Raw genomic sequence first — 24,737 nt, 5'->3', positions numbered from 1 at the left:
CACCATCACCACACATTTCCCCGCCCCTTCTCATTTGAACTCACGCCAGCCCATCTCGTGTCGACTGAAACATCTCTTACCAAAATTCTCACTGATCCCCGTGTCACCAAATCCAAAAGTGGATTCTCAGTTCTTACCTGGCTCAGCCTCTCAGCAGCATTACCCCACCATTGCCCACTCCCTCCTTCATGAAACACTTTCTTTGGCTTACAGGACACCAGGCCTCCTGGCCCCCCTGCTCACGGCTTGTCCTCGTGTCCTCTCTTGGACCCCACTGTCCTCCAGCCTGGCCCAGTCTTCTGACTCTTCCTGTCTACAGTGACCTCCGTCTCCTGACTTTGAACACCACCTCATACACCAGTGGTGACTCCCAAAGTTTTGGCTCCTACCTCCACTTCTCTCTGAACTCCAGACTCATAGACCCAACTGGCTATTTGATATTTCCACCTGGATACCTAACAGGTTCCTCAAACTTAAGCGTAACTGATGCAAAATCAGACTCCTGCCTTCCATCTCCACCAACATCTTGCCCGCAGTTGTCCCCATCTTAGGCAAGCCTGCTCCACTTTCCCAACTACTTAGGCTGGAATCCTTTGTGCTTTTTCTCATACTACCCAATCCATCGGCAACTCCCGCCACCTCTACTTTAAAGAGATCCAGAAGCTGACCTCTTTCACTGCCAATGCCCAATCCACGCCCCCTCCATCTCTCTCCGTGGCCACCGCAGCTGCCTCTGCTCTCCTTGTCTCCGTCCTTGCCCCTACAGCCCATGCTCAATGTACGTTCTTCACTGAGGCCTTTAAAATGTAAGTCAGATGTAAGTCACCCCCCTGCTCAAAACCCTCCAAGGGCTCCTGTCCCACTGAGTCAAAGCCCAGGTGCTCACAGTGGCCGATGAGCACCCCCCAGGACGCTGGCCTCATTGGCTGCCCTCCTGGCCCACTCGGTGCCACCATGCTGGCCTCCTTGCTGTTGCTCCCCCCTCAGGGCCTGACTCACTTTCTTTTCTACCTCAAAGCATTACACACACATGCACACTTATGTGTTTGTTACCTGTCTGCCTTGATAAACTGTAAGCTCTAGGAGGGTGGGGACTTGTTTTGTGTGGTGCCATATTCCCAACACCAGGCACTTAGCTGGTGCTCAATAAACAAGCACCAGATGATTGAATAAATGGGCATTCAGACTGCAGGTTCCCAACTCACTGCCCCCCAGCATCTCAAGCCCGGGAAGGGAGATGGGCTTCTGGCCAGAGAAGCCAAATCTCCAGGTCTGCTCTTCCTCTGTCTCCTAGAGGTGTTGTCATGCACACAGGCCCTGAGGTATGAGGACCCTACAGCCAGACGGCAGAGCAGGACGCATGCGGCTGACACGGGGGCAACACGCCAGAGCACTGCTGACTGCGGCTAGCTGCCAGAGAAGGATTAATAGTAATCCCTGCCATCCACCCAGAGTGTCCAGTTTACACAGTCCTGTCACATCCAGTATTGCATCTGGGCCACACCACTGCCCAGAAGGTGGGCAGGGCGGGGATTACGTGGTCCCCATTATGCAGACGACAACCCAGAGGTCCCCGAGGTTAAGTGTCTGGCCTGAGGCTGCAGAGGAAGTGGCCGAGCCGGGTACCAAGCCAGGCCTCCTCACAGCGTGCCCGCCACTGCGTCCTGCCCAGAGCAATTTTTATTCAGTGAGACCTCCGGGGTCAATGGGTAGATTTCCCCTCTCTGAACAAACCACCAAGTACAAAACCACAAATCATTTATTCTTTGGACGTCTACACAGACACTTAAATACTGTACTGCTGTCACACGGCTGCCTGTGCAGGCCCCCGCAGGGGCTCTGGGCCTGCGTCCTGAGTCCTCAGTCAGGTCCAGCGGGGAGTGGCTGTCCTGCCATGTCCACTACAAAAGCGGTAGCACCGTGTGGACGGCTGTGAGTGGAGTCCCCTCAGCTGGGCGGCAGACCCAAGGTCCCCACTGCTCCTCAGCCAGGGCTGGCCAGTTCAGGATGCAGGACAGTTCCTCACGTGGTCCAGTCACCACCCATGTGTGAGCTGTCAGAGCTCATCCTTGCGCCCCAACTCACTGTTGGAGAGAGACTCCTGTACAGGCTGGTGGTGCCCCTCCTGGGCTTCCTGGGGCTGCTCGTTGGGGAGGTCTATCTCTTCTGGGCTAAAAAGCATCTTCACCAGGTCGTCTGCCTGCACCCTGTCCTGCAAGGACAAACCCCTAGCTGTTCAGAGAGGCCTCTGGACCAGGTACTCACCAACTCTCAAGTTCTACTTCCTGGAGGACAAGAAGGCTTTTTCCTCAATGGCCTCCAAGCTCATCATCGTCTCAGCAGGTCCTATGCTCCGTGCAAAGGCAGCGGAGGTGGTACACAGCAAGGGACCAAGAACCAGGATTGCTCCCCATCTTGCCCCCAACCCCTGTCTGGAGCCCCATTTACAAGGATAGAAGAAGGATCAGTGACCACGGCACGTCGTGACCATGGTGACACAGTGCCCGAGGGAGGAGTCTCTCTGGACTCCCAAGCCCAGTGCTCTTTCACATCTGAGCATCCGTAGTGGAACCAGAGAAGGTGGAAGCAGAACAGGGGCCCTTCCAGGGAGAGGTCACAGCAGCACCAGCTGCTCTCACCCGCTCACTGTGTCGAGCGTCCAAAGTGAACCACAGGGCGATGGCGCAGCGCTGCCCCCTGGTGACGGCCTTCACACCGTGCGGGTTTTCAGTGCCGGAAGAGAATCCCACGGCCCTTCCACACCGGGGCTGCACCTCCGCCTAAAGGGGTCAGTGAGGGGGGTACACAGGACAGAGACCGTGACCTGCTTTCAGAAGGGACATGCAGTCATTGGGGTCCAGGAGGGGGTGTCCCCTCAGCCTGGTTCCCCAAAGACCAGAGCTAAAGAGGAAACGTGACCAGTTGGAGGCCCCCTGTTTTGGGAGGGCAGTGCTGGCCACTAGGGAGACCGGTTGGCCATTCTGCCCACTGCACTGTGAGGGTTTGTCCTTCCAGGGATGGGGACAAGGGCGCACTCACTGTCACGGTCTTGGCATCTAGTTCAGTGAAATAGAAGTTTCCTCCATCGAAGTCTCCATTCAGGTAAAGAATGGCGCTGGGAAAGGCAGAGAGCATCTCAACACAGACTTCCTCCTCCTCCCGCCCCCCACACAACCCACAGCTTCAGTGCCTTCATCTCCAAGTGCTTCCAACCAGCAGCTGGAGGGGGCCTTTCATAGGAAGAAAGCCTTCTGGAACTTCCTCTGAAGTCTCACGAACACGTCTCCCAACCTTCCTGCCTCCCTACCCTCGCCCCAGAGAATCCACCATGTCCATCTCTGGGGTGTTTCTGTACCAAATCCAGCTTTCACTGTCCTACTCATCACACTACTCTGTGATGGTTCCTGTACCATCTGACTTCTGATCCAGAGGGTCTTGGATTCTGGGAAGAGCTGGTCCCAAATATGTATGTGTTGGGGGAGGGGGCAAGGCACAGGGCACTGGGGGCCTTGGAGGGAGAGCCGGCACCTGTAGTCCCGGAATGTGTAGGCAGGCGGCTCCTTGATGCACACGAGGGCCTCGGCGTTCAGGATACAGTTGTCCACGTGGACTGGGTGGCTACCATCCTTCCTCTCAGCCTGTGCCTCTGGGGCCAAGGTAACACGTTAGCACCAGGCCACCTCAGGGGACATCACAGCTCTCCTGTCAGCATATGTCACTGCTGACCAGCTTCCCTTCCCTTACTCTGGTTTGATCCACACCCTCCAAATCTTTCAACACACAGCAGCAAAACTAACCTGAAATCCTTACCCCTGGTGAGTTAAAAACAAGGCTTCATCAGGTCCTTCACTGCCTGTGGACTCTTCCCGGCTTCCCGGGAGCGCTGGCCCAGTGTGACAGAGGGAGAGTGAATGACGAATAACCTTGAACCTGCTCTAACTTGTAAGATAAGTAGCTCTCTCGCAAATCTGGTATTTAACAATTAGTGACAGAGAACTTGCAACAGAGAACAGGATTCATCTAAAGACACAGAGCATGATTCAAAGAGTCATCTCAATACCAACATTGAGAACCACTGGAGGAAAAGTATTCTTGAATGCAGGACTCTGTAATTTGACTTCTGAGGACTTCACCACCTTACCTGACTGCCCTGCTCCCCACCTTAAACTTACTCTCCAGAAACAGCAACTTTCTTAGTTCCCCCAACTGCCAGTTGCTCAATGCCTCCACTCCTTTGCACACGCTGTTCTCTCTGGCTCAAACATTCTCCCATCACCCTGTGTATCCCACAACTCCTATTCATCCTGCACAACCGTCATCAGTCATCACCTCCTCTGGGAAGCCCTCCTGACTCCCCAGGGAGATGGACTGTAATTTCCTCCGCTGCATTTCTCACACTGGTTTATGCTGACTCCCCAGCAGGATGAAAGGGACTGTGTCCTGCTCTCCTGCACACCCTCAGCATCCAGTACAGCACATGCTCTGCGGGGCAGGGGCTGCAGTGGGGAGGGAGGCCCACCTTCGATGGCAGTGCGGCACACCAGGTGGGAGTAGGAGAAGTAGAGGGGGGTGTCCAGGCGGAAGTAGGACTCCATGACGCGCCGCACCTTCTCCGTCACGTTGTAGTACAGGTGGGCGCTCTGCAGAGGGACCTTCCCCTCCTGCCCCAGCTGCGGAGGAGACCAGTGGTCAGCCACCCGGAGTGCCCCTCCGTGGCTGTGGCTGACAGAGACCAGGAGGCACCGGGCCACACTCCTCGTGCCCAAGAAGGCGCAGTCCCTTTGCTCCCCACACATGACACTCTGCCACAGCCCCCTCCCCTCGCCTTCGTATTTCTCTTTCTGAATAACTCGTGCATCCTGCTCAGGAGTACAGCCGTTCCTCAGAGCACTCTCAAGCTTAGGATAGTGGTCGTGCTTGCCTGCCTTATTTCTGTTATACTTGGTCTAGTAGCCAGGGTTCAAGAGTCAACCTCACTCAACGTAGTTCATCCTGCCTCCGTAGCAGCTGGAATGCTGACAGGCAGACAACTTTTACCTTTCCCACCACTATCCCCAACTCTCCCCCAGATCCTGGGTGTCCCCCTCCCCCTCTCCACACCCGAGAACAGAGTACTGACCCTACCTTGAGGGCCTTGAAGACAGTGACACCATAGAACTTTTCACTGGGGGTGTGTGGGGAGGTCTGACCCCGGTAGCCATCTCCTGAAGTTGCTGCTGCCTACGAGGCCCCCAAAACAGGTGGAGTTAGCCAGGGTGGCTGAGGGCCTGAGAAGAGGCAGTCAACTGCCCACGAGAAGCAGGCAATCACTCAGCACCAAAGAGGCACCTAGTCAGGGGAGGCCAGGCCCTTAGGGAGAAGGTGTGGTCATGGGGTTCCCTCACATTGGTCAGTCTCTGCAGCTCCTGGCACTCATCATCAGAGATCACGCCATCCATCACCACCCGCTGGGAACCGTTCAAGACTTTGGAGTTCATGGTGAGACTGATGCCGTCATAAAGCAGGGGGCCACCTGCAGAGCAATGACAAGACAGGGCTAAATCCAGCAGCAGTTCTGTCCCAACACTCTCCATTGGGTATTGCCTCCTGTAAGGAACAGAAATTCCAGGTGTTTGTTTCCTGTTCACCAGGGAAACCTCCCTTTTGGCCACTTCTAAAGGCAGCGTGGTCCAGAGCACAGAACTTGGAGCTGAAGGACAGGAGAGCCAAGTGCTGGTCCTAGCTCCACTCGCAAAGAGCTGCTGGCTCTTGGGCCTGCTGGTCACACATTGTTGAGGAAACATCTTAAAGACAATCCTAAAATATGAGCCCCAGGATCCGAAAGAACTAGGTTTGACCTCTGGACCCACTTATTAGCGTGTGAGTTACTTAACCTACCTGAGCCTTATCTCATCTGTAAAACAGCATCTACCTCGTAAGTTTGATATAAAGAACAATAAGACAATTTAAGAACTTAGCACGATACTTGACATATGGTAAATGCCTGAACGTTTAGCTACCATCATATCACTATCATCGTCACCTGTTTAAAATGAGGATCTTACAACCTGCCCCACTCACTTCCCAGACAATTAAAAGAGTCAAGAGAAATCACAGAGGGAAAGCTCTCTGAAAACACAGGAATGCTGGACAAATTCTTTAACACGCTAATCTTGTTAAATTAACCACTGTGAACTGAAGCAACTTCAGAACAAAGGCCAACCTTCCTCTCTTCTATTTCCCCTGGGGTCTCTCTGTGCTGGGGCCATACCAGAGACTCACTATAACTCCATCTATTTACTGAGGCCTCAGCGTGTGCCATGTACCGTGCTAGACAAGGCCAGGGATTAACACCTAAGACAGCAACTGTTCCAACAGTTACGTGAACAACCAGCACAAGGCCGACCTTGTGAAAGGGTGAAGTGCCTTGGAAGTTCAACAGAAAGAGGGAGGGGATCCTAAATGCCCTGGAATTGTAGGGTGGGTCTGAGATGCACCCCCAGGCAGAGACGATGGGAAGTGTATAAGAGGGGGACAGGGATGAACAAAGACCCGGGGGCAGAGAGAGGCTCAGGGATGAAGAGAAGGTGTGAACGAGGAAGAGCAGAACACGTGGTGAAGGGGGCAGGAGGGAGGATGGTGTCAGAGCCCCGTGTTTGGGAGACTGGTCTAGTCCCAGCATGGGAAGGGGCAAGGTGAGTGCGGACAGGAGAGGCAGCGATGGGACAAGAAAAGGGTTGGGAGAGAGAAACAGGGCGGAGTCCTGATCGTGGGTCTCTCCAGTGGGTTGGGGGGGACGATGGGCAAGGGGGGAGGAGGACCAAAAGAGACCTGAAGATTTTGAGGCTTGGAAACAGGACGAATGATGGCAATTGGGAGGAAACAGTTTGGAGGCAGGGAGACAGGATGAGTTTTTACTGGAGTGAACTAAACTAGTGTCACTGTGACACAGGAGTCATTTCTTAACCCAAGGCCACCTCTCAGTGCTCTTTGCAGGTGGAAGTCCCGTTGCTGAGTGAGGAAGGACATGTGGCGAGGGAGAGCAGACTTGTGCTGGTGCAGGCCCTGAGGCTGCCCTCTGCTGGGGGCTGCCCAGCTAACGTGGGGACCCCTGGCCTGGCTGCCTCCACAACGGTCACAGGGGACCCCGAGCTCATCCTCTCACCTTCCCGGGTCAGCCTGCTCACGTCCAGTGACTCCTTGGTCTTCTCTTCCACAAGGGTCTCAATCTCCTTCATGAGGTTTCCGATCTCCTGCGAGATGCGGGCGGCTGTCTCCCGTTCTGACCTGCGGGCACAGCCGCTCTGAGGACTGGGCTCCAGGACCCGCCCAGGCTCCCACCCCCACTGCCCAGACTGGACCTGCCCACCCCTGGCCAGGGGTTCACATCTGCCTGGGCTCAGGAAGCCTCAAGTGCTTCATCAGACCGATCCAATCATGCACTTTCTTCAAGGTCCTCACTTCTGTTTCTCTTGCAGCCTCTTCGGAATCACCTCCTCTGGCGTCCATGAATCCTAAAAGCAGATCAGGAGAAAATGAACAGAGTCGGGTGAGCTGCTCAATCTTCCAGGTCTCGATGCACAGACTAGGGCCTACAGGGGAGTACCCCTTCTCACCCGCCTCCTTTCAGGAGATAAAGTGAGAGATCCCTGGAACTAAGTCAGCTATAACTAGCTGCCAAGAATTCCCCTACGTCTCCCATCTCTCATCCATGGGCTTCTCGGATCCCATGTTTGGCTCAAGCCCTGAGAGTCTTCTCCCCAAAGTGACACAGTGTAGAGCTCACCCCTACCCCCTGCCCCATGACATTCCCTACTCTGTTTCCACACCCTAGCTCACCGGGTCAACAAAGGGTATTCCAAACACATCATAAGCGAAGAAGAGCAGTTCTTTCTCCAGCAGGCTTCGCTGTCGGTACTCCTGGGCACTCTGAGGAAACACAGTAGAAGGAAGACCCTGGAACTCAGCCCTGTCAATAGCTCTCGGGGCAGGGGGTGGGGGACTCTGGCATTCTACACTGTTGTTCCCAGTGTGACCTGAGGCTTCAGGTCCCCCAGTTTTGGGCAAAAGTCTCATTTCTCTGCTCAAGGGCTCCTCTTGCCTGGCACAAGCAGTACCTCTGAGGGTGGCATAACCTGGCTTCCCTTGAAGGGAAAAAGCCCCCTTCCTCCCCCGCCACCACTCCCCCTACCCCTGCATTAATCTCTGAGACAGAAAATCTGAGGATTCTCCGGAGATGTTGAAATATTTTTCAGAGAAGGAAAATTCCTTCTGTGATCTCTGCAGGATTTCAATACTCAGGAAAAAACCTAGGAGTTAGGTGACTCTAGACACCTCTGGTGTTGGTACTATTATCCTCATTTTACAGATGAAGACACTGAGGTACAGAGGGGATATGCGACTTGATTCAGGTGACACTGCAGGACATGGTAGAGCAGGGACCCACATCGAAGCCCAGGTCTTTCCAAACCTAAAGCCCACGTGCTTTTCCTCTGCCATCCGCCTCCTGTCAGACGTGGAACAGACGGTATCCCTCCCTGCAGACGGGCAGCCCTTCCCACATATGCTCACAGGCAGGGCTTACCCAGGACAAGGAAACTAAGTACCTTCCGGGGTCACATGTTTCCCTAGGTGCCCCGCTTAGTCTCCCAGCAGCAGTAGAAGGAAGGAAAAGAAAAAGACATCGTCAGTTGAAATAAAAGATGAAAGCAATAAGGGGGATGTTAAAGGCGTCGGTGATTCCTGTATCACCTATTACATGTACCCAAGAGGAAGACAGAACTCTTCCCCTGTGGTGTCTGAATGATTGGCTTCCCTCTCCAAGCGCCAGACACCAAGCTCGGTAGGTTGTCATCTCCTTTAACCCTCTCCAACAGCTCTATGAGGCTGTGAGGGAGCAAGTCCCACTTCTGCCATATATTCATTCAACACCAGTTTACTGAGTATCAGCCACGTGTCAGAACCCTGTTGCACCGGGATAAAGCAGGGAGACAGGGATTCTGGTCACCACGGGCGCCCGTCGGCTTCTGTGTAATTTAACTCATTTCCAGGAGCTTCATCTCTAGAACGGGAAGAATAGTGCCCACCTCACAGGGCAGCTGTGATGATTAAATGGGATGATGGGTGTAAACCAGCCAGCTCAGTGCCTGGCCTGGGACAGGGCTCAACCAATGTTACTTAGCTTCTTTCCAGAAGGGTGGTTGTAGTTAGAAATGGTAGATTGACCACGTAGACTTATTTTCCCTTTCTGCCCCACACTCACTAATATGACCATAAGGGGTAGGGGTGGTGTGGTCTGAACCCAGCACGGAGACCAGGAGCGGTGCCATCTCAAATCCAGATGGTCACCATCTAGCAGCTGAAGAGGACAATGATGAGGTAACTGGTCTCCACATGGGAGGGGGTGACAAGAGAAGGGTTATTTCTATTGGAGACTCTCGGGATTCCAGCACTAGGAAGGAAGAAGCTTGGTTTTTAACTTCAGGGTAGGTGGGCACCACCACCTCACTGGGTTGCTATGAGAATCAAATGAAAGAAAAGCTATGAAAACTTTTTGTCAACTAAAAAATGCCACACACATTTGAAGGGTGGTTATTTTCAACAGTAAACACCACAACAAACAGAACGGGAAGTCTGTTACTGCCTGCTTCTCCAGTGAACAGAGGAGAAATTAGCCACCATGGGCTGGAGTGCAGGCGGGGCAGGAGACTGTGCAGGGAGCATCCCGCTCCACCTGTGTGTCCCTAAGCCATGTGGCCGGCACCACACATATGTCTCCCAGGCTGGGAATGTGGTTTCAGGAGGTGGCTGAGGTTAGACGTGAGAAGACCAGCCACCTGCTACCTGTGTGCCATCAGCAAGACCCCTGTGATGCCACCTGCCCACACAACACTTTGCACATATTCATACACCATCTGCCAGCTCACTATCTCACTTGACCCTCACACTCATCCTGTGCTGAAGACAGAGCAAGAACCATAATCCCATTTTACAGAAGGAGAAGCTGAGACTCAGAAGGGCAATGCAGCATGACTAACATCCCATACGATGTGCCAAAGATCACACGGCTAGTAAGTGGAAGGGCCAGGATTTGGGCCCAGAGTAGTGACTTCAAATCCATTGTTCTGGGCTCAAGGAGAGGATGTAGGTTCCGTGTGAGGCATACATACAAATATCGAGGTTCATAGTACCAAACTCCATTAAATTAAAAACAGAAAACATTCCATGTTTTCAATTACAAAAATAATACCCATTCACTACAGGGAATTTAGAAAACATAAATGAGCAAAATCCAAAAATCACCTGTGATTCTGCCACTCAGAAATAGCCATTGTTAAATGTACAGCACAACCTGAAGCCCCCCAGCAGTGCGGGGGTGCCTGCTTTCACTGCAGTGCCTTTTGCTTCAGTGTGTATTGTACAGATTTTTCTTCTTGATTTGGAGTGAGATGGGAATAATGCTGAAATAGGGAGAGATCAGAGAATGGCAGAAAGAAGAGGGGACAGGGAGGGAAATGGAGACAGAAAAGAGATGAGTGAAAAAAAATTTAGCCTGAAGTAGAAAATGATAAATCTTGGCCAAATGGTATCAAGTCTCAAAGTAGGGATGCTAAAAATGGAAAGAATATGGCTGCTTTGCAGTTCTGCTTTTCTTTACCGACTCAGAGAAAAGACTTCTGGGCCAAAGATTGTGCCAATTAAGGCTTCGGCTTATCCCCCAGGCTTCCTCTGTGCTCACACCGACCCGGGCACCCTGCCCCCACCCTGCCCCCACCCTGCCCAAGTGGTGCTGGCTCCCCTGTCCACCCACCTCCCTGTCCTCTGGTCTGGGTTCGGCTGGCCTCTGCCCTAACTAATGCAAGTCTCTCACCTCTCGGGGGCTGATGGACCTGGCTTGCTCTTCTCCAAGCATGGCTGTATAGTAGGCCAGATTCTGGCTCATCACCTCATCGTTGGGAAAGAAGAGGAGATAGGTCTTGGCACACTCAATGGCCTGTGTATAATTCCCAACTGCAAAGGGGAAAAAAACGTGGCTGAGAAGAAAGCATCTAATCCTGGTTACCAGGAACCGCCTAGTGTTCAGTCTCAGCACAGCTCAAGGCAGTGATGACACGACAAGATGGCACCAGCTACATATCAAGACTGCCTGATTTGGGGGGACAAATTCCAGAATCCACATAGAATATATAATTGAGCTTAAGGTGCTCAGTGATCTCAGGTAATTCAAACATCAGCCCTAATATTCCCCATCATTAGACCAATTTCAGGAATATTCCCGTCTTCCTACCTTTTTTTCCCTATGGATTTTCAGAAGAGAAGGGAAGATTACAATAGCAGATTGCCTCTTTAGCAGAAGAGTTCTTATTGACATGTGTTGGTCTCTTCAACGCAACTATAAACAAGGTATATTCTTGAATATGCTGTAATGCTCAGCACACAGTAGGAACTCGGTAAAGACCTGCTGACTTGTCGCTTTTCTGGATATTGACAGCCACACCCCCAACCCCAGTGCTACACTAGGGAGAAGGGCTGGGAAGTGTCCCGTGAGTAGGCTTATGTGGAACTACACCCTTGCCTTTGCTGTAACTTAACTCAGATGCAAAATCAGATTATAAACGTTAAGAGAGGGGACCAGAGAGTGAGGTCCTGGAGTCTCCCTCTCCCAGCTTTTAGGGCTGCAGGTACCAGCTTCCCAGGAAGTGGCTTATAACAAGGCACGCAGGGATCACCTGGCACTGTGCCTCCCAGAGCCACAGAGAGAGACCAAACAGGTTGACGAGGCACAGTGGTCATAATCCCTGCCTCCCTTGCTTCTGGCTTAGTAAAAAGAGAGAGAGGAAAGTAGGCCTTACTGTTATAGTAGGCAAACTGCAGATAGTTATAATGAGACGGGAGGAAGTCTTCAAAGGGCTTCTCTCGACTTGGGTGGGAAGCAAGCTCGGTGACACAGTTCTGCTTACAGCTGAGGACCTGGATGTAATGATCTGAAAGGAATCAAGGAGGGGGTAGAAACATAAGGTCAATTTCCAGGATGCAAATTCTGTTTAAGATGTACAAATTCAAGTGGAGGCGATTTCCAGGCAGAGTCCCAGATTTAAGAGATTCAGGAATGAGGGTGAAGAGGCTGTGTCTGCCGTGTTACGTTGCTGCCGTCTGAGCCCAGCGGGCCTGGCCTGCGGCACGCACCTGTGATGGCCTGGAAGAGGTCAGCGTTGTACTCCAGGTAGTTGTAGCCGTCGTAGTCATAGGGCCCTTCACAGAGGGCCCGGCACTCCTCATCCGCCACGAAGTACTCCTGCAGCGCTGCCTCCAGGTGGGGTATGGCTTCCTGCGGCTGCTCCTCCGAGTAGAGGCGCACCCCCAGCTGAAACTCGTGCTACTGGGAGGAAGGGGTACTCAGCTGCAGGGCAGGGCAGGCGGCAGGCCGCCCTCCCTCCTTGCCTGCAGCCACCTTCAAGGGCATCCTCGTAGGTGAGGGTGGCTGCCTGTAAAGGGTCTCTGTTTCTTTTGAAATTTTAAAACATCTAACTCAGTCTAGATGAAAAGACTCATGGGGATTCAGTGTCATCTTCTCACACTTTTCTGTAGGGCTAAAAGTTTTCAACATAAAAGTTTAATATAAAAAATTAGCTCAGATTTTAGAATGTGATCAGAGGTGCTGAAAGCCATCTTTCCAGCAGTTACGGAGTGATTTGGGCCTCTGTGGCTGATTACAGACTGCCGTTCTGCTTTCTGTGGGACACAGCTTCCTTCTTGTGGACAATAACGATTTTCATTTGTCATGGAATCACCAAAAAAATCCCCCAAATTGTGTCGAGTTTGTGTAATGTACTAGATGTACACAGTTTACTTTAAAATTATTTATTTATTTATTATTGTATTATTTAATTGTTTTATTTTGGGGGGGGTAATTAGGTTTATTTTTAGAGGAGGTACTGAGAATTGAACCCAGGACCTTCTATGCTAAACATGCTAAGCAGGGGCTCTACCACTTGAGCTATACCTCCCCCAAAGGTTTACTTTTAAAAGTCATTCTGATATTGTTTGTAATATGCCTGTTTCTAAACTAGAACATAAGCCCTTTATAAGAATGCTGTATAATCACAGACAATTATCTCTTATGAGATACAGACTTTTCTTGCTAAATTAATAGAATAAGAACATTGAGGAGTATTGTACCACACACTGTAGTGAAAAACAAAAAACTACATGAGCAAAAAAATTTGACTAGTAAGTTAATATAATCTGTGCATAAGATGGACTATCATGCAGTCATTAAAAATTGTGTTTTCAAAGAAAATTTGAAGATATGAGAAAAGGCACATGACGTAATAATGTTAGTGCAAAAAGGATGATGAAAAATACATACGTCATATGACACCAAATAAGATTAAAAAGTGATACAGAAGACTTACAAAATATGCCAAAATATCAACTACTGGTTTTCTTAAGGTGGTAATATTATAGGTGATTACTTTCCGTTTTATACTTATTTCCATTTTTCTATTATTGTACTTCTGTCATCAGGAAACAACCCTAGTAAATGTGACTATAATAAAAAGAGAAGAGGATAATGTTTTTTTCACCATATGCGGTTTGGCTTCAAGATCCTTGAAGTCGGCCTCCTTCACCCCAGACATGGTTTGGTAATAGTCTAGGTTCTGACGCATCTCCATGTGCTCAGGATTGCCCACGAAGAACGTATGTGCTGCTGCCACGGCTTTCTCCAACTTGTTTATCTAAGGATGAAGCACAAGAACACAGCTGTCACATCCACACCCAGAAGGTTTATGTCCAAATGTGCAGTTCATGGTAAACAGGAAATCCCAGCCTTCCTGAGCCTTCCACGCGGTGTGCCCCAGCCCAGAAAACACACCTACGGCAGGAACTACATACCAGAGATCAGAAGCACAGGGCCCTGGGCGGATTTTCAGCTATTTCCCAAATCAGGATTAGGGATTCCTCAAATTACAGGAGGTAATGCTTCAAAAGTGTAAACACTATTTTAAAACAAAGGTTGTATTGTAGGGGGAATGCTATGGAAGACTGCCCGGATAATACATTCTTGAGATTGAGATGTAGTGACTGAGCTAAAGAAAATCTAAAGAGTCAAGGATTTAGCGATAGCAGAGAAAGAGCAGTTAACAATTAGACTATGCTTAAGAAGTTGCCTAGAAAAAATATGTATATATTTTTGCATAAAATAAATGTTTTGACACATTGAAGGAAAAAGTGGGTGGTTGAAAAGTCTTAAGGTCCTATACAAAATCCAGACGTGGCATCTTCTGACTCAAAGCCCAGGGCTCATGTGGTTAAAACAAGTCAGTATCCAGAAATCTGAGGGGGAAAAAATGTACAACAGGTCACAATAATGCCTATAGCAATGGACTCCAATGTATCAAAGTTATACAGGTTCATATGTAGAACCCAAAACAAATCACTGATGATCTAATGATTAACTAGATGGGTTTGGGGGTCAGACTGGTAACAAAGGTAGATTTAATTATTTACTTGCTGGGGCTTTAGACAAATTACTTAAAGTTTACTCTCTAAACTCAGTTCCCTAGTCTGTCGTCTGGAGATAGTACTCGCTAGCCACAGGATTGCCAGGAAGGTGAAACAAGATGATAGATACATGCAGTTTCTAACACATGGCGCCATCCAACGAAGACATACAAATGGCCAATAGGCACATGAAAAAATGCTTAATATCACTAATTATCAGAGAAATGCACATCAAAACTACAATGAGGTATCACCTCACACCAATCAGAATGGCCATCATTAAAAAGTCCACAAATGATAAATGCTAGAGATAAATGGAGAAAAGGGAACCTTCCTACATTGCTGGTGGGAATGTTGTTTGGTGCAGCCGTTATGGAAAACAGTATGGAGAGTCCTCAAAAGACTAAAAATAGACTTACCATATCATCCAGCAATCCTATTCCTGAGCATATATCCAGAAGGAAACTTAATTCCCCAATGCTAATGTTCATAGCAGCACTATTTACAATAGTCAAGACATGGAAGCAACCTAAATGTCCATTGACAGATGACTGGATAAAGAAGCTGTGGTATATTTACACAATGGAATACTACTCAGCCATAAAAATAATAAAATAATGCCATTTGCAGCAACATAGATGGACCTGGAGATTGTCATTCTAAGTGAAGTAAGCCAGAAAGAGAAAGAAAAATACTATATGATATCACTTATATGTGGAATCTGAAAAAAAAGACAAACAAACTTATTTACAAAACAGAAACAGACTCGCAGGCACAGAAAACAAACTAATGGTTACGGGGAGGGGGAGGAAAGGGATGGAAAGGGATAAATTGGGAGTTTGAGATTTGCAGATACTAATATATATAAAATAGATAAACAACCAGTTCATGCTGTATAGCACAGTGAACTATATTCAATGTCTTGTAGTAACCTATGGTGAAAAAGAATATGAAAATGAATATATGTATGTTCATGTATGACTGAAGCATTATGCTGTACACCAGCAATTGACACAACACTGTAAACTGACTATACTTCAATAAAAAATATATATACTAACACATGGTGCCAGACACGTATTAAGTGCTTAAAAAATGTTAGTTCAATAAATGTAAATCTCAGCATATTATTAATATGCTAAGAAAAAAAATTTTTTTTCTGATCATCAGCACTAGTAATGCACACTAAGCAAGCAGTCAGCCCTGGCTGTGACCCGAAAATAGCTAGGTGATCCAAGGTCACCAATCCCCATCTCTGTACCTCAGTTTCCTTAACTGTAAAATTAGAAATTCTCTCAAGTCTGTTCCTGTAACGGATTGATTCTCTCTCTGGTATCCTTCAGGACTGCTCTTGCCTTTCTCCGATCTCCTCCATCTCCTCTCCCCTCACCCCACCCCCAGCCCTTCTTTACCCGCCAAGCACGTGGCATCTCATTTCCTTTCCTCATGTGGACAACCACACTGCTAGTGGTTCACCCTGCCACCACTTTCTCCTTCTCCCAAGGCTTATTACATGTGGCTTCCAGAATTAGCATTCCATAGCCCTGTTCTGATGATGGCTCCCTGAAGTCTGCAGAATTTTCTTCCCAGTCTGGCCTCACTCTATGCGAATGGCCATCCTTGCTCTCTCTAGCAATATTTGGGATCAGTTTCAAATGTCATGTCATCTTTCAAGTCTAATTTCTCTGAGACAAAGCTATATTCTCCCCGATTTGTGCTCCCACAGCTTGCTGTACACACCCTTTTTGTAGCCCTTACTACTAAAGGGATTCTTAACAGCAAAGCAAGGCAAAACAAAAGAATATAAAGTCAAGCACTTTAATTACCTGTACAAGAACTGGAATGTACTAAGTATTCAATAAATGTTTGTCAAAGAATTTTTTAAAGTGCTGTTAAGTGACATGACCAAAGACATAGCCCAATTATTTTGGCTTCAAGTCCAGCACTCTTCTGGGAAATTAGAAGGAATGGAACAGAACTGCGTAGGCCAAATGCTTGTGGGGAGGTGGAAGTCTGAGATTCCCCAAGATTTTCCAAGTCTCTCTTTAGAGTGAAGGTCTGCTCAACTATGGATATAACAGATTGACGGCACAGTCCCTCTTTCTCTTTCCCCCCAGTAAAATCGGGCCAATAATGGCCTCGACTTTACAGGACATTGCCAGGATCTGGACAAATGAATTCATAAACGCGAAGTACTTAACAGTGCCTGGAAGTATGTGTTGGTTATCATCACCATCTTACACAAGTCAGAGAGCTCCAAATCTATGTACACACTTGGACTTAAGGCACTCTGGAATTCCTAAAACACTCATTTTCGCTGGAAACCTGACAGACTAGCCAGAGGGTCCCCCACGGGGAGGGGCCATACAGCCCCTACTGGCGACGTGGCAACCTCACATCCTGAAGGAAAGCTACTGCACTCCAGGAGCAGGAAAAGCATCACTGAAAAGCGAACCGGAAGGAAGATATTGTAGAAAGGTCCTAGCTTCTTACTCCGTTACTTACAATGAATCAGAATCAGAGACCCAAGCTGCCGCATTAGTTCCCTCTAGGAGGCCTCTCGGGGACACAAGGCCAAGTTTTGCTTGGTCTGTGCCTTAACCCTAGGCTGGACTTTTAGGATCACCATCTGCCTATGCGAACCGGGCGAAGCTAGTCTCCCGGCAGGGTCCCTGCTCTCCCTGGGTCCGGGGAGAGCTCTCCAGCCAGAGGCCACTTTTCCACTCCACGGACACTTCCCTGGTCCCCCAAGTCCCCCCGGGTCAACCACGCCCAGAAGGACTCCGGCCGCCTGGGCCCAGGCAGGTCTGCACCTTGAAGTAGGCGACCTGCAGATAGTTGTAGGGGCTTCGCTTGTGGAACTCCAACTCCAGCTCCTCGCTGAGCGAGAGGGCAGCCGATGGCCCGAGGCAGCGGCGCAGGCAAGCGGCTCGGCGGAGCAAGCCCCCGAAGAAGTGCAGGTCGTGCAAGGCGGCGGCGCCCGAGGCCTGAGCCTGGCTTGGGGGCGAGGCGGGGTCCAGCTCCCACGGCAGGTCGGCGGCACACTGGGTGCGGCAGCGCAGCCGGAGGGCGCGCAGGGCTGCCCGTGATCGCAGCGCCCGCTCCATGCTCAGGACCACCCCGGCCCAGTCCCCGCGCGCGTAGGCAGCGGTCCCCTCCGCGAAGAGCAGATCAGGAGCCGCCATGTCCCACCCCGCCTCCGAGTCGGCCTCGGCCCGCGAGACAGCGGCGGCGACCGCCAGCAGCGTAGTCAGCAGCCTCAACGCGCGTGCCGCCATTGCCTCCTCAGACCTAACGGGACCCGCTGGTCACCGGCCACGGAGGCCGGAGTCCCACCCCCGGGAGGCCCCGCCCCCGGCCGAAGCCCCGCCCCCAAGTGCTCACCCGGCTCCCAAGGTCGGCAGCGCAAGCCCAGGAGGCTTGCACCGCCTCTTCTGCCTCCCTTCAGCCTGGACTCCGCCCCTCAGCGGAACCCTGCGCGTCAGCAGGAGCCCCGCCTCCGAGCTCCAGGCAGCTCCGACGCCCAATGGCCAGGGAATACGGAAGCTCCGCCCACGGGCCTTTATGCGCATGCTCTGCCGCCTCGCGCCGCCGGGGTAGTAGGGAGGACGCGACGCTGTCATGGAAGACGCTGCGACGCCCGGGCTGACCGAAGGAGTCACAGAAAACCGAGTTCAGTTGGCTGCAGGTCGGGGAGGTAGGCGGGGCGGGAGTCAGGAGGGGAGAAGAAGCCCTCCCGGAGCAGCTAGTCTGCCGGGCTCGGCGGGAGGCCGAGGGCGGGCGCTCACGGCCTGTGTTCCTGGGTATGTGTCGCAGGAGCCCTGGTGGAGCTCACGCCAAACCCCGGCGGCCTGGCCCTGGTGAGCCCCTACCACACCCACCGGGCCGGGGACCCCTTAGACCTCGTGGCGCTCGCAGAGCAGGTGCAGAAGGTGAGGAGGCGCGGCGGGGGAAGTAAAGACCGTCTTCCGTGCACGTTTGGTCGTGCGTCTTAGGGCTCAGACCTTCCAGCCGCTTAGTGTGGGGTAGCATCTGTTCTTCTCTCCATTTTACACGCGGGGAGAACTGATGGTCACTGCGAGTCGGTGGCCTGACTCGAACTCTGATCTGAGAATAAACACTCCTTCAGCTGCAACTTGACTGCCCATAATCTCCCTTCGTGGGAAGGTTTGTGCGGTACTGTCAATATTCATGATTTCATTTGGGCCTTAGGACAGCCCTGTGAGGTGGGCAGTAGTTATTCTTCCTATCTGACACGTGAAGAGAAGTGAGAAGTTTCCAGGGAAGTTTCGAGATCACTGTAACGCTGTTCTGCAGGGATGCACAGTCCACTTTAAACTGCTTCCGTACCTGTGACCTGAGGGATTGTAGAACTTAACATCTTAAGGGCAAGGACTGTAGGTTTTGTCCTCTGTCCTCATTCTCTGGACACCGTATTCCCAAGCCCAGCGCTTAGACACTGACTGCCAAAAGAAGTAAAATAAGACTGAAATGTGAAATAAGAGAAAAAACACTGGGAATTTGGACACCTGAGTTTTAATCCCAGTTTTTTTTTTAACTTTTTTTTATTGATTTATAATCATTTTACAATTAATCCCAGTTTTGATACTAACTTACACTGTGACTTGAGGTAAATTACATTTCTCTGGACCTCAGTGTCTTTATCTGTAAAATCCAGGGTTTGAACTAGGAGAGCTCCTAGGTCTAAAGTTCTTGAAAAACCAAATTTCATCTAATCTTTCTTACCAGGACTTCCAGTTGTAGAACCCTCTTCAGTATGTACAGATACAGGGCCTTGGCTGCTTCAAAGCGTATGATATTCCCTCATCCTTGTATACACTATCACATTTGGCCTTGGTTGTGTTAAAGGCCTTCGTTTTGCTCAAAAATATTTAATAATGAATGTGCTTAAGTTCTGTTATATATACATCTCTGTACTTCAGTTTTTTTAAAAATTAAGAAATACTCAAATACTTAGGAAATCTGTGATTAAACCTTGTGCTTTCTCTTTTCTAGAGAGGTAGGAAGCCAAGTATAACTATGGGTTAGGAGAACATTATGTGTCTGTTTAATCAGATCACTTATTGGGAGTGAGGCTCCCAGGGTCAGATCTTTGGCACACATTTTCATTGGGTTACCAAGTGACCATTATGTTTATTACAGTGGCCTAAAACAAAGAAAGAAGTAACACGGTTTTTGTCCTTCAGCCTATAATCAATCTAGTGAAATATAGAGGATGCATTGTTGTGCTGCCTTCATGTTTCCAGTATTAGTCTTTGAGAAACTGATGGAAAAACACTCTGGAGACAAACAAATTGGATGAAGCATATTTACTGCCTGTGTACTGAAACGTACTTTCTAGCAGGACTGATTTCTTACCTGCCATTTGACATTAACGTGTGTTCAGAAAGCTTGGGAGCCCTGGGATTAAGACATGAAATTTAGAACCAGCCTGATCTGTGTTGAAATCTTCAACTGCCATTTATGAGCTATGAAACCTTGGACAGGTCGCTTCACCAGTCTGAGTCTAATTCCTAAAATGAGAAAGTGAAGATACCTTCATAAGGTGTTACAAGAGTTAAATGAGGTAGTAAATGAGTAAAAGACCTCAGAGTGATTAAGGCCAGAGTTTGTGCTTGATAATTATAGGTACTCTTTCCCTTAGTTCTGTTTTAATTAGCCTCTTTTGTTTACAAGGAACAGATTTGTTGCCACCTTAAGAAAAAGGAGATATATTGTAAGGCCGCTTCTAACCCAGAACTGTCTTAGCCCTAGGAACCACCTCACTCTCTCATGGCCACATTGTCCTTGGAACAGAAGGCAAATTCTTATATCAGGAGCCATAAAGCCTTGCGTGATCTCGTCTCTGCCCTCTTTTTCACATCTCCCCTCAGTAACTACCCTTGAGCTGCACTGGCCTCAGAAATGCCTGGAAGCTGCTTCTTCAGTTTTTTGCATGGCTGGCCCTTTCATTCAGACTCAAGTCAAATGTCACATCCTTGATTAGGCTTTTTTGACTCTAGAGGGTTATACCCCACCTCATCCAAATGACAGTATTATTCAGTTAAATTTGAATGCCTCCAGACTACACATGCATTCTAATTCCTGCAGTCCTTACCACTCCCTGTTACTAAACCATTTGCTTCATTCGTTATATTTGATCTGCTTCTACCACATATTGTGGTTATTTCCTTCATAACAACATCATAATTCCAAGTACATACAACACTAAGTTTAATGATTTTTCTTTTTGGTGTCTGTATTTGTTACTCACTAGAACTGTGCTGTGCAGTGCAGTATGGTAGCCACTAGCTACATGTGGCTGTTGAACCTTGGAATATATGGTTAGTGCAACTGAGAAACTGAATTTTAAATTTTATGTGATTTCAAGTAATTAAAACTTTAAAACCTGGTAATTGATTCAATTTTTGGAAACTTAAGTATATTTGGAACAACTTGGATGTGTGAATCTACTCTTTCAATTTAAATTTTATGAAGTCTAACTACAGACCAGGTTTTTCCAATGAAAACTTGGCATCTAAATTGATTTGTGATGTGAATATAAAATACGCAGTTAGTATGAAATGTAAAATGTCTCATTAACAATTTTTATATTGATTACATGTTGAAGTGAGAATGTCTTTTGATATATTGAGTTAAATGTATCATTGTAATTAATTTTACTTATTTTTACTTTCAGCACGGCTAGAAAATTTAAAATTACATAATGTGACTTGCTTCATATTCTAGAAGACAGTTGCATTAGACTATTATCTTAATGAAGGCAGGGACCTCTTTCTCATGTCTGCTGGTGTGTCCAGTGCCTGGCATGGTGTCTGACACACAGTAGTTGTTAAGTATATATTTGAACAGATAAATGATTGACTCAACCTACTTAGTTGTTTCTGTTCACTCATAACACTGGTTTATACCTGACCTTTATGTTATGCTTCCTCAGCCAACCAGCAAATTCTCTTAATATTTCTTAGTTCAACTTTAACCTCTCAATTTGTTTTTCTTCACTTAATTGTGTAACACTAGAAGTTAATCAGCTTTTCATGAAAGTCATCTGATGCCTGAGTGATAACTCTTCCCAATACATGAATTGGTCACACCAGTCTCTCCTAGCTTTGAAAGTTAGTTGATTTATTTTAAGCAATTTCCGGTGCCTTCAGTTGAATTTCCTAGCACATGATAGGCAGTCTTCTGTGTACATAATAATTGTTTCAGGTCTACATTATGGTGCAATTTTTAAAAATACACTTTAAATAACAATTAGGAGTGCAAGTACAAGTTAAAATATAATTAAGTGTGATGTAAATTCAACTGAGATAGTGGTCAGGTTAACAGATACTTTCTCTATACAGCTAGATGCCTGTACAGCAGATGGTAAGAGGCAGACCACAGGTGTCTTTGGATTTTCATTGTAAGATGCATCCCTGATTTCAGAAATGTTTAAACATGGAAAATAATGGCAGCGTGAGGAATAAGTGGAGTTAGGCAGAAGAGCAATAGGGGAAACATGTTGGGTAGAGGAGAGGGCATGTTCAGTATCATTTGCAAGCAAGAGAGAGCAGGGGATGTTGGAGGACTGGAAAATTTGAGTGTGACTAGAATCTAGAGTGAAAACGGTAGAAGCTTTGGGAAGTAGAAAAGAAGGGGCACTTCATTCTGTGGTATGGGGCCACGTCAGCGTTGGCTTCTCATAAGCAGAGCTGTCGGAGCTCGGCCTGGGGCTGAGTGGGCATTCACGGGGGAATGGTGAGAACGGGAAGACTATTTGAGGCATAAGCAAAGATGTGGACGTAACTTCACCTTGGGATCTAAGTAAGGGCGTCCTAGAAATCTTACCCTTTTTCGACCCACAGTTCGTTTTTTTCTCACTCTTAGGCTGATGAGTTCATCCGAGCAAACGCCACCAACAAGCTGACAGTCATAGCCGAGCAAATCGAACATCTGCACGAACAAGCCAGGAAGGTAAGAGATGGCTTTAGCTCGGCTTTCATTTCTTCATTTAGTCCACAGGATTGACTGAACTTGCTTATAAATCATTGTAACTTACTTGTTTTCAGTACCTCCTAGGAATATAGAAATGCTGAGTGAAAGAGCATAAGCCCAAGAGGTTAAGTATAAGTTTTTCACTGAGAGAAAGTTCAGTAAGGCAAAGTATTTTAAGGGAAAAATATGTTTTCAGTTATAAAAGAAATGTACTTACTACAGAAAAATTGGAAAGAAATTTAAAAACTGCTCAAAGCCAATAATACTCAACATTTTGAAATATTTTTCTAAAGGCATTTTTACAGCACAGTAGCGTAACCCAGTCTAACTTTTGTCTCCTCAGTATCATCTGGATCTCAGTAGTGATTCATTGCTATTGGGGAGCAGGATCCTTAGCACTGAGCAGATTGCAGATGTTGAGTGGGATGATCGTTGACTATGAGCCTGTTACCTCTGATACCTAATTTGTTACATTTCTGTGGCTCTTAGGTATTGGAAGATGCTCGCAGAGATGCTGACTTGCACCATGTGGCTTGTAATATAGTGAAAAAACCTGGCAACATTTACTACCTTTATAAACGGGAGAGTGGTCAGCAGTATTTTTCCATTATTTCTCCAAAGGTAGGAACATTTATTTTTTGCACAAAAATCTACTCCAGTCTTTGAGAAATTCTTGGTGTGTGTGTGTGTGTGTGAGAGAGAGAGAGTGAGAGAAAATGTAGGCATAGTAGTTGGTAAATGGTTTCCTAGAAAATTGGAGGTGGCGTGAGCTCAGACATGGCTCTAAAAGATATACAGGTGCTTAAATTATTTCACAGTCATTACCTCTGTTAAGAGAGGTATCTGGCATGTAATGTAATGCTTTCCAAGAATGATTCTGACCGGTCTGAAATGAAAAACCAAAAGAGAAATTTGAGACATAATTAGGAAATGCACTCAGTTTCTTTACACCTTGATCAGAACTGACTCCTTTGCCTTCTCTAGGAATGGGGGACAAGCTGTCCACATGACTTCCTTGGTGCCTACAAGCTACAGCATGACTTGTCCTGGACTCCGTACGAGGACATTGAGAAGCAAGATGCTAAAATCAGCATTGTGAACAAGTTGCTAAGCCAGCCAGTGGCTCTGCCTTCAAGCACTGAACCCAGCTTCCAGGGGTTCAGTTCCACTGAGAGTGGACTCTGACAAACGCTGTCACGACAAGGACCAGTCACCTCCTTGTTGCTCCAATGTCTGCCTTGATGGGAAGTGGCATGTAGGTGAATCATGAACTTCTTGGAAGGCGATCCTCTGTGAATGTAAATGCTGTCGTTACTACTTTTAGTTGGGATGATGAAGAATCATATCAGTCTCTTTGGGGATCCTCTCTGGGTCATAGATATGAAACCAGTCAGTTGCATAGCACTGGCCAGTGTACTTTCTTTCTCCATTATCTCCATCTGTTCTCCCATAAGTCACACCATTAGAGAAAGAAGAGTTTCTTCTTTCCACAAAAAGGTTACCGAGTCATTTCCCGGAGAGGACTGTTATTAGCCTTTTTGTAACTGAAAGTGTTTAAGATTAGGGTTGAGGCTATTTAACAGTTGGTGTAACCCCAGCTTCAGATTCATCTGGGAAGCAGAATATTGGGTACTGGAGGATGATAAACAACTTGGCTTGGCTAGTGAGAGAGGGTGTGTGATTCTGCTATTTCTGCACTGTTGATGAGGTTTGGCTTGCCCCATTCTGCTCTTTCTGTCAAGATAGGATGCCCGGAGAAACTGAGGCAGTAGCAATGGCCAGGTTTTGGGTTTTGGTCAGGTTCAGCCTCTAAACTCACAGAATTTTAGACTTGGAAGAGATGTTGGAGGCTGCTGCTAACCATGGTATGAATCCACTCTCTAGCCTCACTGAGCTGGAGATCCAGAGATCAGCCATCTGCAGCATGAAAAATCCACTAAATGGCAACTTCAGAATATTATGGAAGAGAGAATAGTGCAGCGGGTGAGAAACAAGAAAAACAGCCAGCCTGTTGGTTAGGAGTTAACTCAGATTAAAACTCATTTTGACCTGGATTATTAAGGAACTTAGAGGCTCTTTGGCTGAGTTTTTATGCTGATTCTGACTGAGCCCTTGTGGGATTCTACCTCACTACTTGTCTGTTCAGTGGAATTAACTAATTGACCGTGTATCCTGCATTGCTTTACTTCCTCTCAGTGCCATATAATCTATCACAACATGCGGTAAAAGGAGTGAGAGATGTGTGCTCGAAACCA

The 24,737-nt window shown here is 48.1% G+C and overlaps 2 protein-coding genes across 4 annotated transcripts; one reads left to right on the top strand and one right to left on the bottom strand.

The window, feature by feature from the left end:
• Positions 1 to 1,741: 1,741 nt before the first annotated feature.
• P3H1 (prolyl 3-hydroxylase 1) lies at positions 1,742 to 17,815 on the bottom strand. Of its 2 annotated transcripts, XM_010996922.3 has the most exons (15): positions 17,298 to 17,813; positions 13,566 to 13,718; positions 12,166 to 12,355; positions 11,832 to 11,963; positions 10,850 to 10,989; positions 7,819 to 7,908; positions 7,441 to 7,493; positions 7,145 to 7,266; positions 5,385 to 5,512; positions 5,125 to 5,220; positions 4,520 to 4,670; positions 3,529 to 3,646; positions 3,040 to 3,115; positions 2,640 to 2,780; positions 1,742 to 2,212 (listed from the first exon to the last, which is right to left on the bottom strand). In XM_010996922.3, the coding sequence occupies exons 1-15, from the start codon at positions 17,760 to 17,762 to the stop codon at positions 2,057 to 2,059; spliced, it is 2,211 nt and encodes a 736-aa protein (XP_010995224.2). In that variant the 5' UTR covers positions 17,763 to 17,813; the 3' UTR covers positions 1,742 to 2,056. The 2 variants fall into 2 exon arrangements, with proteins under 2 accessions (XP_010995224.2, XP_031320799.1); XM_031464939.2 differs by lacking the exon at positions 5,125 to 5,220 and having other exon boundaries at positions 17,298 to 17,815.
• Positions 17,816 to 18,057: 242 nt separating this feature from the next.
• Positions 18,058 to 24,737, top strand: C14H1orf50 (chromosome 14 C1orf50 homolog). Of its 2 annotated transcripts, none has more exons than XM_031464942.2 (5): positions 18,058 to 18,172; positions 18,301 to 18,416; positions 22,375 to 22,461; positions 22,972 to 23,103; positions 23,467 to 24,737. In XM_031464942.2, the coding sequence occupies exons 1-5, from the start codon at positions 18,106 to 18,108 to the stop codon at positions 23,665 to 23,667; spliced, it is 603 nt and encodes a 200-aa protein (XP_031320802.1). In that variant the 5' UTR covers positions 18,058 to 18,105; the 3' UTR covers positions 23,668 to 24,737. The 2 variants fall into 2 exon arrangements, with proteins under 2 accessions (XP_031320802.1, XP_031320801.1); XM_031464941.2 differs by having other exon boundaries at positions 18,064 to 18,181.

Source organism: Camelus dromedarius, chromosome 14 (genome assembly GCF_036321535.1).
Source record: "Camelus dromedarius isolate mCamDro1 chromosome 14, mCamDro1.pat, whole genome shotgun sequence".
Classification (NCBI taxonomy): Eukaryota; Metazoa; Chordata; class Mammalia; order Artiodactyla; family Camelidae; genus Camelus; species Camelus dromedarius.
This window is presented reverse-complemented; position numbering and strand designations above follow the sequence as displayed.

Bases quoted from the DNA above. Each gene is read 5' to 3' on its own strand.
- P3H1 (XM_010996922.3), bottom strand. From the start codon at position 17,762: ATGGCGGCACGCGCGTTGAGGCTGCTGACTACGCTGCTGGCGGTCGCC. The intron at 7,909-10,849 runs GTGAGAGACTTG...GTGTTTCCTCAG, and splicing joins GGTCCATCAGCCCCCGAGAG to AGTGCCCAGGAGTACCGACA. The intron at 5,221-5,384 runs GTGAGGGAACCC...GGGGCCTCGTAG, and splicing joins AGCTGCAGAGACTGACCAAT to GCAGCAGCAACTTCAGGAGA.
- C14H1orf50 (XM_031464941.2), top strand. From the start codon at position 18,106: ATGGAAGACGCTGCGACGCCCGGGCTGACCGAAGGAGTCACAGAAAAC. The intron at 18,182-18,300 runs GTAGGCGGGGCG...TATGTGTCGCAG, and splicing joins GTTGGCTGCAGGTCGGGGAG to GAGCCCTGGTGGAGCTCACG. The intron at 23,104-23,466 runs GTAGGAACATTT...TGCCTTCTCTAG, and splicing joins TTTCCATTATTTCTCCAAAG to GAATGGGGGACAAGCTGTCC.